The 15783-nt window shown below is 40.6% G+C and overlaps 1 protein-coding gene across 2 annotated transcripts in view; it reads right to left on the reverse strand.

The window, feature by feature from the left end:
* Nucleotides 1–1022: 1022 nt before the first annotated feature.
* Nucleotides 1023–15783, reverse strand: part of LOC116061077 (disintegrin and metalloproteinase domain-containing protein 12-like) — a 70440-nt gene continuing 55679 nt past the window's right edge. For both annotated transcript variants that reach the window (XM_031314958.2, XM_035997332.1), the window contains exons 12-23: nucleotides 15467–15644; nucleotides 12769–12858; nucleotides 12446–12641; nucleotides 12251–12359; nucleotides 11348–11546; nucleotides 9464–9541; nucleotides 8092–8200; nucleotides 7653–7788; nucleotides 7307–7421; nucleotides 5898–6140; nucleotides 3327–3490; nucleotides 1023–2791 (exon numbers count right to left, since the gene is read on the reverse strand). In XM_031314958.2, the coding sequence (XP_031170818.1) occupies nucleotides 2722–2791; nucleotides 3327–3490; nucleotides 5898–6140; nucleotides 7307–7421; nucleotides 7653–7788; nucleotides 8092–8200; nucleotides 9464–9541; nucleotides 11348–11546; nucleotides 12251–12359; nucleotides 12446–12641; nucleotides 12769–12858; nucleotides 15467–15644 (1687 nt within the window). In that variant the 3' untranslated portion in view covers nucleotides 1023–2721. The remainder of the gene's footprint in view (nucleotides 2792–3326; nucleotides 3491–5897; nucleotides 6141–7306; nucleotides 7422–7652; nucleotides 7789–8091; nucleotides 8201–9463; nucleotides 9542–11347; nucleotides 11547–12250; nucleotides 12360–12445; nucleotides 12642–12768; nucleotides 12859–15466; nucleotides 15645–15783) is intronic.

Raw genomic sequence — 15783 nt, forward strand, 5'->3', positions numbered from 1 at the left:
TTCCCCTTCAACAGGCTGCAGCTTCTCCACAAGGGGGGGCTGTTGGGTCATTATCACTCCCCTTCGACACATGTTGAATTGAATACATTTCTAAATATCAATGATATGATGTAAAAATAAAGCCTACGTGTCTGATAGTAGCATAGAATAAACAGATATGTAAATGATGTCAATCACACCTGTGTAGTTTAAATATTCAGCACTAAACACAGAATTTAGGCAACATACATGCCAATTTTTGTAAATTGTTTTTAGACTTTGCATCCCAGCCCCCTCCTTTTTTGGGACAAATAAAATCTGTCTGCAGCTGCGACCTTGTAATTACATGATGTTGGCTGAGGCAGTTTTCAGGAGCTTCTCATCTGTGTGTTATCATGTAGGCCTACTCTTTTTTGAACATCCTTTTAATCACACACAGGCACACACACAGGCATGCACACGCACACGCGCGCACACACACACACACACACACACACACACACACACACACACACTTGACTATCAGGTCAGCAGTACCAGGGAATATGTGCAACAGTCCCACACAACTGTATTGATTGAAGCAGTATCTGTGTCCCTTACAAAGACTTGTAAAGTCAAGAAGTCAGATTGCTTTTAGGCTCAGATTGTTGACATTAGCCTCAGATGTCAGTGTTAAATGTAACAAACAGCTATTTGAAACCCTGAAAATAAAGACTGCTTTAACATGTTAAATTGCACTTATTAATGTATTCAGTATTCAAGCTCCTGGTTGCAGTTTGGCTCAAGCATAAACGAAATGCCAGAGGCTCTTTGATACAAAGAAATTGTGGTTTTAAAATGTGATACAGTATGAAATCTGTCTTTGTATTCTTACAAAACAGGAAGTGTGAAGTTGTCATTGATTGTGTGCATATAGACTGTTTTCTATTTTAACATTTAACAAAAATAGAAATAATTGTTCCTCTCACATAATAGATTTTTCACATGACGCCAGTCTCCCTGAAAACATGCATAAAAAAAGCACAAAGATCATTAACAAAAAGTATTTGAAAAACTGTTTTACTAATACTGCACGGATGTTCAAAATACAATGACCAGACACAGACACTTTTTTCTTTACATATGATGTATCAAACAATCATTATAAAAAAAACAAACATTCTCCATGGAAATGTGTTCACCTGTAACACAACATACGAGGAACATATGGACATAACTTAGAGTCCGGTGACAGGACTCAAATATTGTCTATTATAGTGGACATATAGCATAGCATTGAAAAAGCAAAGTAAACAAAGCACTGAATGTAAAACTAGTGCATTATTAAAAAGATAACAGTATCAAAAGTAACAAAAGTCCAAAGTCAGTTTTCAGCCTACATATTTGTGAACAAGAGCTGTGCTTAAAGGAAAAGTTGCTCAGTGTGAATGTATATATGCTGCATTGCAATCCAGTAAAATAATTCTGCAAAAATAATAAAACACTGTTCAGTAATTACCACAAATACAATTAATGTAGGCGTGTGTATCTGGCATGTATACTGGCTTTAAAAAACCCATCTCAACAGCCAAATAAAAAATGTACAAAATACAGAAAATGAATAACTGCCACAACGTCTTGGTTGAAACTTCATTTCAGTGGCTGAAAGAGATCTAGAAATCTGTCCTTGTCAAGTGACAGAAAAAAATGGTAAAAATCCACACATGGACACTGTAGCCAGACACTGGCTGTTTACATGTGAGTGCCTTCAGGACACCTGTGTGGAAAGTCCTTAGTGATTCCGTGATTTCATCATAGAGTTTCACACAGAGTCCTCGGTGTAGACAGGCACACAGGGAAATACTCAAAAACACACACACGACCTTTAGCAGAGTGCTATTTCAGAGACTTTACTCTTTCTGACGAATGAATGCTTCCTTGCTCTCAGCTCATTTTAGATCCATGTTCAGTTCATACCTCAGTACCCAGATCCCTCAAGTGAGCCTTTTGGGTCTTGTTAATGAAAAGGAAATGGCAAATCAGTGACATTTCACAAACTGACTTGTTACCTGTCTGAAATATAAACGCAGAGGAAACAGACCTGAAAATTTTAGCGGTCTGTGAAAAAAACAGCTCCTCTTCCCCGATTGCAGAACACATTGCAGAACTGTTGCAGTAATACCACTTTTTCTTTTTCTGTAGTTGTTTCAAGCCTCATCAGATTGGCTCAAAGGTGCTACAGAGAGCATTACCCTTCAAGAAAAATGAACTGTTCTCATCTGTCATTGCACAATACTCTTTTTCAACTCTTCCTGTAGTATACGAACAAAACCATCATGTAAAGGGTTCCCTTCTTTAAAACACAATTCATAAAAACATTTCTGCAATTAGAATGTCACAGATTGGCTTTATTTTTTCTTTATTTTTTTAGTCTCCCTTCACTGTCCTTGATAAAGACCAGTTGATGAGAAATAACAAATTGTGAAAGTGATGCAAAGGACAAATTTAAGCTTCTAAGTTGCTAACGTGTAGTAAAAGTGTCTGGCACAGTGCACTGCGTGGCAATAAATACAGAATATAAATACTTTACATGTACCTGAGCTCAGACTCGTAGCACCATTTAGGGACAGAGCACCAAAGGGACACGGCAAGATCTCCTGATACAAAACTCAGAGGAGCCGCCTTCTTTTTAAGGTTTTCAGAGTTTTTATAGTGCAAATTCTTTAGTGTATTATCACAACATTGTCCCATCTGGCCAAAGTCTCAGCTGCTGTATTTCACGTTGGCGATCATGCAAGGCTTTGGTAGTGTTGGAGGTTGCTTGGGACTGGGTCTAGAGGAGGGAGAAAAGTAATACAAATATGTAAAAAATAAATAAAAATAAAATAAGAATCTCTCAGTAAGTGATACCAGCTTCAGTAGGGGTGGGGGTAAAAAAATTGATGTAGCATAGTATCGCAATATTTTCCGTGGCAATACTGTATTGATACACGGACGCCAAGTATCAATCTTTTTTTTATATAAATTTCACATGAGAATTTAACCTTTTGGTACTACAGTAGAATAATAAGTCCACTCATTCAGTCCACTTGATGGGAAATTAAAGTGAAATGAACAAACCAGAGACATTGTTTTTTTTTTGTTGGACAAAACAGATGTTGACAAAGTTTTGCTTTGGGGACATAATTTGAAGTTGGAAAAAAAGGTAATGAAATGGAATATATCACAGAATATTGCAATATGTTTAAAATCGCAATAATATCGTGTTGTGACATAAGTATGGTGATAATATCATATCGTGGGGCCTCTGGTGATTCCCACCCCTACAGCGTTGTTTTTAAATATATCTGGCATAGGTTGGAACTCACCTGTTGGGGTGTGGTACGGGGCGCACAGGTCTGGATACGCCAGGTAATGGTGCAGGGCCGCAAACAGCAGAAGGCCCCTGGACTACAGAGGGACTTCCAACCAGACGAGAGCTCCTTGGATCGGCAGGAAGGGGTTTCTGAGGAGGACTGGGCTTCTCTAACTCCTGACAAAGAAGACACGCATGAAAATAATAACTGAGAATCTCCAGCAGGTGGCACTCACAGCTCAGGCCTGCTTGTCTGTGTTTTCCTCTTTCAGACATCAGGGCAGCCCTGCCCATGCAACTTGCCATGAGAGGAAGTGTCATGTGGTTTTAATCTTCTCTAGAAGACTGAGATCATGATGAAGGCCTGCTACCTAGCCCCCATCTGGTCTCCATTCACTTCCTCCTCTTCTCCTTGGTTGAAGAGAAGCCTCCTCAAACATCACAGAGTAAAGGAGCCAAACAACTGAACCTCAGACCCCACTCGCCCATGGAATCGGGTCTGCAGACTCAAAAAAGTCAAATTTGACACCCAAATTAAAGCTGTATGCTGTCAGTGAAGTCTCTTATGCAGTGTCTCTTCTTTGCATCCATAAGGTCAAGTACTGCTACCAATTCATCGCATTGACAGCCAGATTCAAAAAATATCAGAACAGTACTATTGGTAGTAAAGTGAAATGCAGGTAAATGAAAATAGCATGTCTGATAAGATGATTAATAGGCACAACATGTTACTTAGAATAACTAAACCCACATCTCACAAACCCAAGTCAAAAAGCCTATCAGGTGAAGCTCTCCCATTGGACAGCGCTAACATGTCCCCAGCAGAGAGCTTTCTCTGTGGGAGGAAAGAAAGGCTTTGTCGACGCCTCGGAGCTGCCAAACAGCTGCTAAAGATACTGTCGGTGAAGTCTGCTGCCAACAGGCATCACTTTTAGTTTCACACTTTGACATTAAATAGGAGCAGCTGAGAAGGAAAATCTACTTCCTGTAGTCAAAACAGTGCCAAGAGCTGCTGCACTTCACCTGTTATACAGGTGCATGACAGCCAAGAAGCTTTGTAAAACTAAATGGAGTTTGTTTTTTATTAAATGGCTCTGGAAAGTGCATATTCTGAAGCAAAGCACATAATATATTGTTTTTTAGAAGACAATTTTCACAGATGAAGTGTTCTGTTAAAATGTTACCATGACTATGAATGAGCACTATCCCTGATAAATAGTGTGAAAAATAAGTACAGTAATAGAACATTTTGAAAACAAATCTATCAGTGAATATTGAAGGAGAGTATTTTATGTGAGGCTCTTTATGGAATGCTGATATATTCCATCATATGCTGTCGTAACATTTATTAGCTCCAAAACAGTGTTGTGTTTTAAAGCCAGATCTCCTCTGTGTCCCCTCCAGTAATCTGGACAAGACTGGAATTATAAATGTCATTATCTGTTTAACACATCTCTAATTGACACTGGTGTGGCATAGCTTTGACCTCAGCTCCCCCGTGGTGTCATTTTGACTGTCCTTAAAGGCTTTTTTACAGTCAACTCAGGACTTGTTTCTGGCTGGAACTCATTGCTGATTTTTCATCCACATTCCATCTTTCTCTGTTTTCATTGTTTTTTTTACGTATTTGCTAATTTGCACTTTCTTTTAGAGCTGAAACTAATTCATTTTTTCATGGGTGATCCATCTCATCTAAAAAGGTCTAATGTTAAAAGTGGTCATCACAATTACCCAAAGTGACATCTTCAGATTACTTGTTCCTTGTTCACTCCAAAACCAAAATGTATTCAATTTACAATGATATAAAACAGAAATAAACAGCAAATCCACACATTTAAAAGCTGGAACCAGCGAATGCAGTTTCTGCCTGTAAAAAAATCACTTTAAAACCTGTAATGATTAAACTAATTAAATTATTTGATTAAACGACTCGTTCCCTCAAGCCTCCCTTTGTCTTTTGATGACTTTTTTGATGAGTTTGTCTTTCTGTCTTTTTGATCCTCTCTGCCTCCCTTGTCTACAGTGCAAAAGTCAAACTAGATTAAAGCAAATAACAGTCTTTGAGAATCACTGAGTGAGACGGATTTAACACCAGGATCTTCTGGATTTCTCTTCCCCTCAACTTTGACAGCCAGCAATGTCATAACTAAACTCCATGGAATACCAGTGGCAGCAAATTTACCACCCTGTGATATTTGGACATACTTGCTCACTCCAGTTGCCGTTTCATCTTCTCTGTCTCCCCCTCTACAAGTCTGGCTCCATTTCCATTATTTATGTGGTGGTTTGTATTGTAGAATTGAAGCCTCGCTTGAATGACGCTACCTCCCTGGTTAACCTCGTTATTTTATGACACTGTGCATAACTGTCAACATGCATATACTTTAATAGGACACAAAAGAACCATGAAAACGCTCGACATCATGACACCCGTCTATACGTGCAGTGAACAACATCATTTCCCTGGTCAGGTATTATGGGCTGTAATAGTGAGTAAAAGCTCCCATGACCAAGCTGAGAAATTACAGTGAGTAACATCATCAAATAAAATGTTTCCAACTGAGGGAACAGGGAACTTACTCACCATGACCATCCTGCAAGAGTTATGACGTGACGCACTGCGAAACGACGCCCCCCTTGGTACGACATGGATGTGAGGAGGAGGCAGCGGGGGTCTCGGCAGCCCGGGGCCAGGGGAGAGGGACAGGGTGATAGAGAGAGGGACAGGGTGGCTGAGGTGAACCGGAGGGCACTGGGGCAGTCTGTGTAGGCTGTGGGAGGGGTAGGGGGCTGGTGGTAGCACCGCCTTTGGTCCCCGGTGAGGAGGCTGCAGAATGATGAAAGACAGAACCAGAAGAGTCAAGAGTATGCACTGTTTAAAAGATAAACCGTCTGCTTCCTATTAGAAACAGTCATGTTAACCTCCTCCTCTTTTTCTGCCGTTCTTCCTGACGCTGTCAACGATGTATAAATCAAACGCTCCCACTTGCCTGCCCACTATTCCCCTTAACTCCTCTTCAGGTAACCTATCAAAGGGAAAAACCAATACTGTGCCATAAGCACCTGCTTGGCCTCATTCAAAGGTGGACACAGCTAAAAGAGCCCACACACACTCCCGTTGAGACAGATCAGACATAGAATAGAGCCAAAATATGAGTCTGCCTAGTATTAAGACCTGGCCACATGTGCACAATTTAAAAACACACAATGTAACACATACAAAAGCACGCACACATGCGCTCATGTGGCGGTTTAACACAGCCCGGGACAACTGGAAAATGACCTCACCTGCACTGTGCTTACATCAAACAGCCTTACATCCTTTCTCCTCTTACAGTTGACCCCAAATGAAAACCACATGCTCCTAACTTAAAACACCAATCTCATGGTAATGCACAACAGCTTGCCTCACTTGTGTGCCACCCTGCTGCACAAATGTCAATTCTGACACAGCTCCTCTTATTTCAGCACCCCTAACTCAATCGATCACAGGTCTCTTCCCATTACAAGGCACGTCACGGCAGTAATGGAGTAGTTAAGGCATAAAGTTATGTAGACACACAAGTCATTGCAGCAAAAAAATCCTGCTCGGTCTTACAATTATGCATTACAGGGAGACTTTATATCTCAAGGACGTAAGCCGCCACATCAACATTCTTTGTGTAAAAAATGCGCAGATAAATCAATTTCTCTCTTAACAGGCAGCTGTTAACGACAAGACATGTATTCAAGTGCTGTAAACACACTGCTCGCCACATACTCCACTATCACTACCTCCTCACCATGTCCACATAGAGAGGGATGTTTTAATTGGATTTGAATGAGCTGCCATTTGTGTGAAAACAACACGTCAATCCTTCAGAAAATGATTTGTGCTAATGTGAGAGCTGCAGCATTCCAGGAAGAATATTACAAAAAAAAGTCCCTCTGCAAAAGATGCCTATCTGTTGTTTGTAATGGGCCTGTCAAGCTCAAGAAATGTGATTTAGTGACCTTGAAGATGGTGGCACTGTGTGGCAGAGGCGGGGCCGGTCGAGATGGAGACGTCGTGCTTAATGACCGAGGCTGGTTCGGAGTGGATGGTCCACTGATTGCAGCGTTTACTGATCTGGAATTTAAAGAGGAAATGATATATCTCTAATGAAACACTTTATTATATTTATCATATGTCAGTTACAATGGTAATGTATATTCAAATTATGAAATCAAAACTTATTTATTATACTCAGCAATTTTCTTCACAGTGTGACCAATTATTGAAATGTTCCCAGTCAGCTGCATCATGATAAAATTAAATGTTAAAATGATAATTGCAATTATGATGTTAAAAAAAAAGCACCTGTGCTTCTCAATTAGGTTCTTTTTACTTATGAAGAGCAGACCCAGCACTGTTTTTCTCTTGATGCAGATGATCAGAGCAGCTCCCAGGACAGTAAGGAGAGCCACTAGGATGCCCACTGTCAGATTCAGACTGTCTGCTCAGAAACACACATGGAAACAATAGGTAGGTTTAAAAGACAAAAGTCTTCTAGTACTGAACATGAAAGCCAGACTGCAGCTGTCAACATTTCTGCAGACTTCAATCAATTTTTTATGTAGTAATTCTCAGCAAATTTGATGCATTCTAAGGTTTCTTTAAAGCTTTTAACACTGGTATTTCCTACCACAAAACAGTTTTGTGGAGAAAATCATAGTTTTAGGACTTGTTGTCATTTATATATTACTGTTAAAATGCTCATACATTCCATTCCTAAGACCTATAACATAACATGACTTACTTGCTAATCTGATGGGACCACTGTCCACACTCCCTCCAAAACCTGCCTTGTCACAGAAGGGAGGCGCCCAATGAGCCTCACAGTGACAGTTCTTGTTGTTGTTGCACACCTGCAGTATATTAAAATGACAATTAACTGTTAGATGAGCCAGAAATGCAGTCGTGAGCTTATCTTTTTCATGCTACTCTTGACTATTTGCCTAACACTACACTCCTTTAATAGCTCTTATTAGGCTACAGTGCAAACAATTCAGCGTTTAATGATACAAATCAGAGACAAGCAGCAAGCCCTCACATTCTGGAATTTGTAATCAGTGAATGTTTGGGATTTTTATCAAAATTTTCTGTCTGAGCTTTTTCACCACACACCACAGTCAACACTTATGATGCAGATGCTCTCTGTGCTGCATGGAGTAAGACAAAGTAAACCACCAGCCAGCACTCCTAGGTTCCACATGGCAAAGATGTCTGGTATAAAAACTAGAGCAGACATTTTGCCTTATACCACATTTCTCTCTCTCTCTCTCTCTCTCTCTCTCTCTCTCTCTCTCTCCTTCCTATCCTGCAGAGTGGAGGAATGGAACAGTCTAGTACGAGGATTCTCCAGCAGGGTAATGTAGAGCAGGTGAGGGCTTCTTTCCAAGGCAACATCTTGATCTAATCTGTGCCTGTAGGGGTGCCCTATCTCCAAAAGGAGCAACAACATTTTATTTCTGTGAGTAAAACAGTCCTTAGAGCTTTATAGATATGTCTTAATTGGAACTGGACAAACAAATGTGACCGTATTATATCTGGAGATGTTTCATTTTAAGAGACCGTAAAAACGGTTTCCTCCGTAGCTTTGATGAAACTTTATCAGTCACAGTAAAAGCCTCGGGTACCTACCAGTGTATTTCAGGGAAATACCACACATATTTTTTCTCAAACAGGATCAGCCGTAGACGTTTGATGGGTGGTATTTTAGAAAAATCCAATATCCATGCTCACCAGCTCAAAGTCAAACTGCGTGTCATTGCTCCTAGTGTTTGGCCAAATAAAGCCTGGCCTTCAGATTTCAACACAGTTTTTTGGGACAAGGACGACTGCCTGAAAGTATGATGGATGGCACTTAAAGCTGAGCATAAATGAAGCCATTATATCTAATTGATTGAACCTTTCAGCATCCAAAATGATTGATCGCAAGGCATTGTAATGGCACCCTAGCCACCGTATACTGGTCATTTGAACAAATTACTGCCAAAATGAGCTTCTGTGTGAAGGAGGAATGGGGTATTAACAAAACAACTAATCTGGGTGGGGGACTAATTTGAGATAGACAGCTATCACATTAGGTCCTGACATCACTGAAATAGGATGAAAGGTGCTGTACTCACCCCTTGACTGCTGCACTTGGCTGAGCACTCATGCACACCAAAGACACTGATATTCTGGCACCGACGATTCAGACACATCTGAAGCACACAAATATATTAAACATTGACAGGCTGAACTCAAAAAGCAGATTCAGTAATATTCTAAACCCTTTAATATTTTAAGGGAAAAGGCCAACAGATCCAGCTTTCTATTTCTTTTAATTTGCCACTGACAAACCACTTCAGCTATAAAACAGCAAAGCATGAAATATAATTAACACTGAGTTTTTCACGAATGTATTAATGCGGCTTTTTAAAAGTTATATGATGTGGACTGTGAGCTTCTTTTAAGGCACCACACCCAAATATATCCAGGCTGAATGTGAAGATGAACTTGGCAGCGCTGGGTACAGAGAGGAATGCCAGAACCCTTGACAGATGAGGGCAGAGGCTGGATCCTCTTTAAGGGTGGAGACTCAAAGAGAAAAACAGTAAATTAGACTAAATGGAGCCACAGTATCATTGAAGTGACCAATGTCTGAATTGATGACCATTGGAAGATGCCAAATAGACTGAATAATGGTAAGTTAATTAAGTGTCTGAGGCTGTGCGAGTCTGAAATGACAAGAGGACACACCCTGAAGAACCTCTTAGAAAGTCTTAGTCATGGCCTGTCACTCCACATCACTTTTTCCACTCTTATTTCCCAGAATTTGGGTAATATATTTATATTTCTTTTTTTACAGATAGCTACCATTGCTATATAGCAGTGCTTAGAGGTATTCAAATCCTTCACCTAAAGGTCCCATATTGTAAAAAGTGAGATTCCATGTCTTTTTTTTAATTATAAAGCAGGTCAAGGTGCTAAATAAATACTGCAAAAGTATCAAAATGCTCAATCCACAAAGAAATGCACACAGCTCATATTCAGAAATGGTGCCTTTAAACTGGACAAAATCAATTCTGTGCAGAAATGCATTCTAAAAAATTCCCTCTTTGTGGTGCTATCTCTAAACTGAAGCTCAGCAAGGGGAAACAAAGATATACTAAAAGGTTTTATTTTAAAGGGATAGGTTAAGTATTGAGAGAAGGAATGACTACAGCAACCAATAATTCATTTAATGTACATATGGGCAGGTTGGTATTGTATTAAAACTGTATAAAAAGTTCTTTAGGTAAAAGTAGCAATAAAAAATACTCCATTACAAATAAAGGTTTACAGTCAAAATTAGTAGAACAGAGCATAGAAGTCTTACCAACAAATGTACTAAAAGAATCTATCTATATATCTATATATCAAATGTAGAGGAAATCAACATGTAGAATAACCCCTCTGATCTTAGACCTTTCTAACATTCTTGCTTGTCTTGATTTACATATTTTTTCAAATGTATTTGATGATTATTCTATTGGGTATGTTTTCTTTATGTACTAGTGTATATTCTATCATTTGTAACTGAGAAGAACAGATAAATGTAACGGAGTAAAAATTATAAACTAGCAGGAAATGGAATGAGTACATGTACCTTCATATTGTACTTAGGTACAACCGGCAGCGACAGATGCCGCCCATAAAGAGCCTGGGTCTGTTTGAGGTTTCTGCCTAAAAGGAAGTTTTCCTCGCCACTGGTGGACCAAATGCTTCCTCGTGGGAAACTGTTGGGTCTTTGTAAATTATAGAGTGTGGTCTAGACCTACTCTATTTGTAAAGTGTCTTGAGATACCTCTTGTTATGATTTGATACTATAAATAAAATTTAATTGAATTGAATTAGGTATAGTACTTCAATAAATGTACTGTTACTTTCCACCACTGCTGATGAGTCAGTTGTACGCTGGATTGATTTGTATGTTGCATGTGTGTCTCTACTGGCTGTATTTAACCGTCACAGGCTTCAGCTCTCACCAGTCCATCTCCACACTTGGTCCCCGTCAGGACCAAGCCGGGGTCGGGCATGTCATCACCCAAATAGACATGTGTGCCCCGGCACAGTATCCTTCCCCCTTCCTGCATGGGAATGTTTGTTTCTATGGAAACAGCGTTGGTACCAATTACTGGGCGGTTAGCTCCTCCTTGACACTGGATTTTGCCACATTTAGCATCTCTGTAAACAGAACGAACAACAGGGGGAATAACAATGGGATAATTGAATAAAATGTCACTGTTGTCCCAAATGTGTATGGATGCAATTATTTTCTATTTCCATTTATGTTTCTCACTCTTGCTGTCCAATTAGGGAAAGTGCTGCAGAGTCAGCTTATTTTTGGCTGTTTTCAGATGACAACCTGAGAGATTTTATCTGCATTTCACCAAGTGACTCTGTAACCGTCAATTAGGGCTTGCCTAGCCAAGATGAGAACCAATAAGTATTTACACTGTTTAATTAATTAATGTGTCAGTTAATTTTTTGATTAATAGTTTAGTCTGTAAAATGTCTGAAACATTATAAGGGAAAGTACATCCCAGGTTGTCAGAGCTTCAAATAACTTTTTTACCGGTAAAATACCCAAATATGTGCTATTTAAAATGATATAAAACAGAAATGCAGCAAATTCTCACATTTCAGAGGCTGGAACCAATTTGGCATTTTTTCTTTTTAAACAATTATTTGATGAATCAACAGATGTTTTATGTTTCAGCACAAGTCAAATTACATCCATTCTAGTCTCTAGCATTGAAAAAGTCCAGTCCATGTAAGAGTGTTCAGTTATAGAGTAGAGTAAGCACAATATATACCCCACAATGCATTCCACAACTGACATACAATGAAATGCATTTGTCAGTTTCTATGGGAACGTCAGGTCTTACCGTGCTTCACATTTGGCAAAGGAGCCTTTGGAGTCCTTGCCACAGTTGCCATAGGGGTCTCCTGCTGAGTTGACCCTTTGAAAGCAGATGCCTGGAGCTGCCTTTGCTCCTGCAAAACACAATGAAGCACATTAAAAAGCTGGCGACCATCACTGAACCATTCACGCGTAGCCAGGAAGGGGGCCTTCCACATACCTTGGCCCCACAGTGTGATGCATTGCTGCTCGTGAGTCTGGCAGATGCCGTTATAACAGTAGCCGTCCACATTTTGGCAGGCATGGCCGTCGTGCAGGTAGACGTTGGAGGGGCAGTGAGGGCTGCCGCCGGTGCAGAACTCAGGCAGATCACAAGAGTTACTGGATTCACGGCATGGAGTGCCAGCTGGCTTCAGCTACACTCAAATGTTGACAGCAAGACAAAGACCCAGAGTGAAGCTTAGAGAAACATGTGGTGAGCTTTATGTCACGCTGTGCCTTAAAAAAACTATGTCATGGCTGGCTAATCAGGATACATCCTACCTGACAGTCCTGGCAGCACTGTCCATGTGCACAAACAGCATCCCCCTTCAGAGTGCAGGTAGTAGCATTGCAGCACGGATTCACACATTCCTTCAGATGGAAAATAATGGAAAAGGAAGGCAGGCATAAAAATGTAAGTGAGGGATAACAAAAGTAAAGAATAACTCAGCACAAAAGAGATCATATTTCACCTCAGAGCAAATGCTCAGACTTTGTTATCAGAGGGGATGCAGCCCTGGCAGGGCTGTATTCCGTAGCCACTAAGAACCCTAGCAGAGGAAAGGAAACAGCAGTTTCTAGTTCTCTAAAAACAACAATGTTTCCATCTGACAGGACTTACAAGCTCATTCAGAGCCCTGGAACCATGAGCTGGACGGTGAAGGAAATAGAAAAATGAAGAGAAGAGAGAAGAAAAGGACACGGCAAAAACAAACAAACAGGCGAAATAGTGTGTAATCTAGACAATTTGGCTAGAATCAAAGAAGAAACTGCCAACAGGGTAGGCAAAATACTATTTGAACTAATATAGCAATCAAGTCATTACATCAGACACAATCTGTCCTTGAAATGACTAAAAAAGACTTGATATAACCAATGACACCAGAGATTCACGATGACGGTTCTCGAAACTAGACTTTTTTAATTCAGCATCATATTCTAAAACAGGACCACAAAGATTCTGAAAAGACCCACATTCTTCTGCTTATTCATGTTAGGCAGAGGACTTTCACCAGTTGTAACACAGAAATATTTTCACTACCCTCCCCCAACTAATCACACAACATCTGTGCAGGTAGGAGTAAGCAGTGCAGAGACTCTCACAGTCAGGAATCAAACCCATACATGCTACTCTGTCATAACATAAGGCTTACTCAACCTATTTCTGGAATTTTCTGAAAACAAGTGTCATTTTCCTCAATACTAGTGTAGCAGTCTGCTCAAGTTAAAGCTGTAGTGCGTAGTTGCTGTCGCCCCCATGAGGAATTCTAAGTAATGACAACAACACTGTCGATGCATCCACATGATACAAGCCTTCCATGATCTCGCACGCGCCCCCCTCCCTGCCCTCCATGCAGTTGCTAGTATGCAAGAAGGACACGGAGGATTAAAAAAACATGATGGACTCTTCAGAAGAGGTATTTATCTTCACTCAAGCTTCTGCGCGGGAAAGTCGCCGGACAACACCATGTTCTAAACATAGCCATCCTAAAAATATAGAGTTTTGTGGAGCTGATAGTCTTAATTAGCTTTGTAAAGCTTTGTTCATTTGGCAATGGCTTGAATGTAACGGACGTCCATTAATATCAAAAAGTTATGCACTAAAGCTTTAAACCAGAGAGAGAGACGCACATTTATCTGTATACCATCTCTGTAACATTTAGCATCTCAGTGTCTGTGTCATATAGTCTTTATAATGAGCCATGCCCTGCACCAATCAGCAACTGTCTGCCTTCTGATATGGATTGAAGCTAGCATTCAATAGAGGCTCAGCGCAGAAGATGTGTCTGCATATATGCTTGTGCATTGTATGATCTCACACTGAGGCAGGCTGACTGAATCCTGGAGGTTCAGCTCTCTCCGTCTTTCCATTAAGCAGCAGGCAGAACATACTGTACAGCCGAGTGCAGTGAGAGACTCAGGAGGAAGTAGATGGACGGAGCTGGCAGGGGACACAGCTGACATGATGGGCCTTCCAGAACTTCTTTCAGCCTGAAAACCATTAAGGGCCTTTCCCATGGTCCCCGGGGCCAAAAGAGGCGGAGAAGTCATGCTGAAAAGTAGCAGCCTGTGACTGTGAGGAATAGGAACCAGACTTTTTAATGAGGCTTTTTAATGGTAGAGAGAGGTGCTGTCTGAGCACTCTGATCTGGCTTGGGTTGGCATGACGCTGCTCAACTCTGTGAAGAGCTTTATTATCGCTGCTGGCTCAGGTCTGCAGCGCTTATGTCAGTTCAAGTCAGACAAGTCCACTTTCAGAGTGACCCTGGCTGAACCCTGAGAGCACAAAAAGACTCGCTGAGCATAAAGGTGTAAACAAATCCCGAGAGACAAAATGGCATTCTCTCACGTAGGCTATATAATTATAATTATCTAATTCAAAATATCCTTCCAAATCATAATAGATGTCTCCATATTTCATAATTCTGTTATTGTCAGCCTGCCTATGCTGATTGTCAGCTGCATCATGATTAACTGTTTTATCCTACCACAGTGGCAGCAGTTAGCAATGTGTGTCACCATTACGTATGTGCTTGCCGATGCAGATTCATTTAAATAATTCACCGGCTTACAGGGCGAAGCTGTCAGCGATGTTTCCTCTCAGTGAATTGTATCACGATCAGACAATCCTCCTACCAAACACCTCCTCAGTGCACAGAATGAATAAATTTACTCTCATATCTCTAAGCTTATTTTCTGAAGACAGTGTTTGAATTATGAGAGCTGTGCGCCGTTAGCTTTGAAACCGAGGTGAACAATTTGTTTTTACTTTGGGAAATATTAGTTTGTGCCATGCCTCTGTCAGGAAAAAAACACAGAAACACCCACTAGCGCTTCTGTTTATTTCATTTCTCAAATGTGAAAAACATGATTAACAATGATTTATGGGTGGCAGTTAAGGCAGAGATTTCAATTTTGATAAAAGGGCCGTTAAACAAGAACGCTGACGAATTGTAGGAGGTCTATATAGCACTCTCACCTCAAGTTCTCCACAGTCACACTCCTCTCCCTCCTCCACGTAGCCGTTGCCACATTTTTGCCCACCGTAGAGAACCTTGACCTCAGGCATGTTGAACAGACACATCCCGACACCCTTTTCAAAACTGGCTGTCAGGTCCTTCTTGCTGCAGCTGCTGAACACTGTGGGGAACGGGTACCTGTGAGAAACATATTTTGTGAGTGACAAAGACAGAGAGAGAGGAGGAAGACAATTGAGATCCCCCACAAGAGGTCCTCTTCAGTCTGATGTAATCAGTGCTAATTGCTGCTAATCACAAAATCAATTACCCACTAGAT

This window comes from Sander lucioperca, chromosome 22 (genome assembly GCF_008315115.2).
Source record: "Sander lucioperca isolate FBNREF2018 chromosome 22, SLUC_FBN_1.2, whole genome shotgun sequence".
Taxonomy (NCBI): Eukaryota; Metazoa; Chordata; class Actinopteri; order Perciformes; family Percidae; genus Sander; species Sander lucioperca.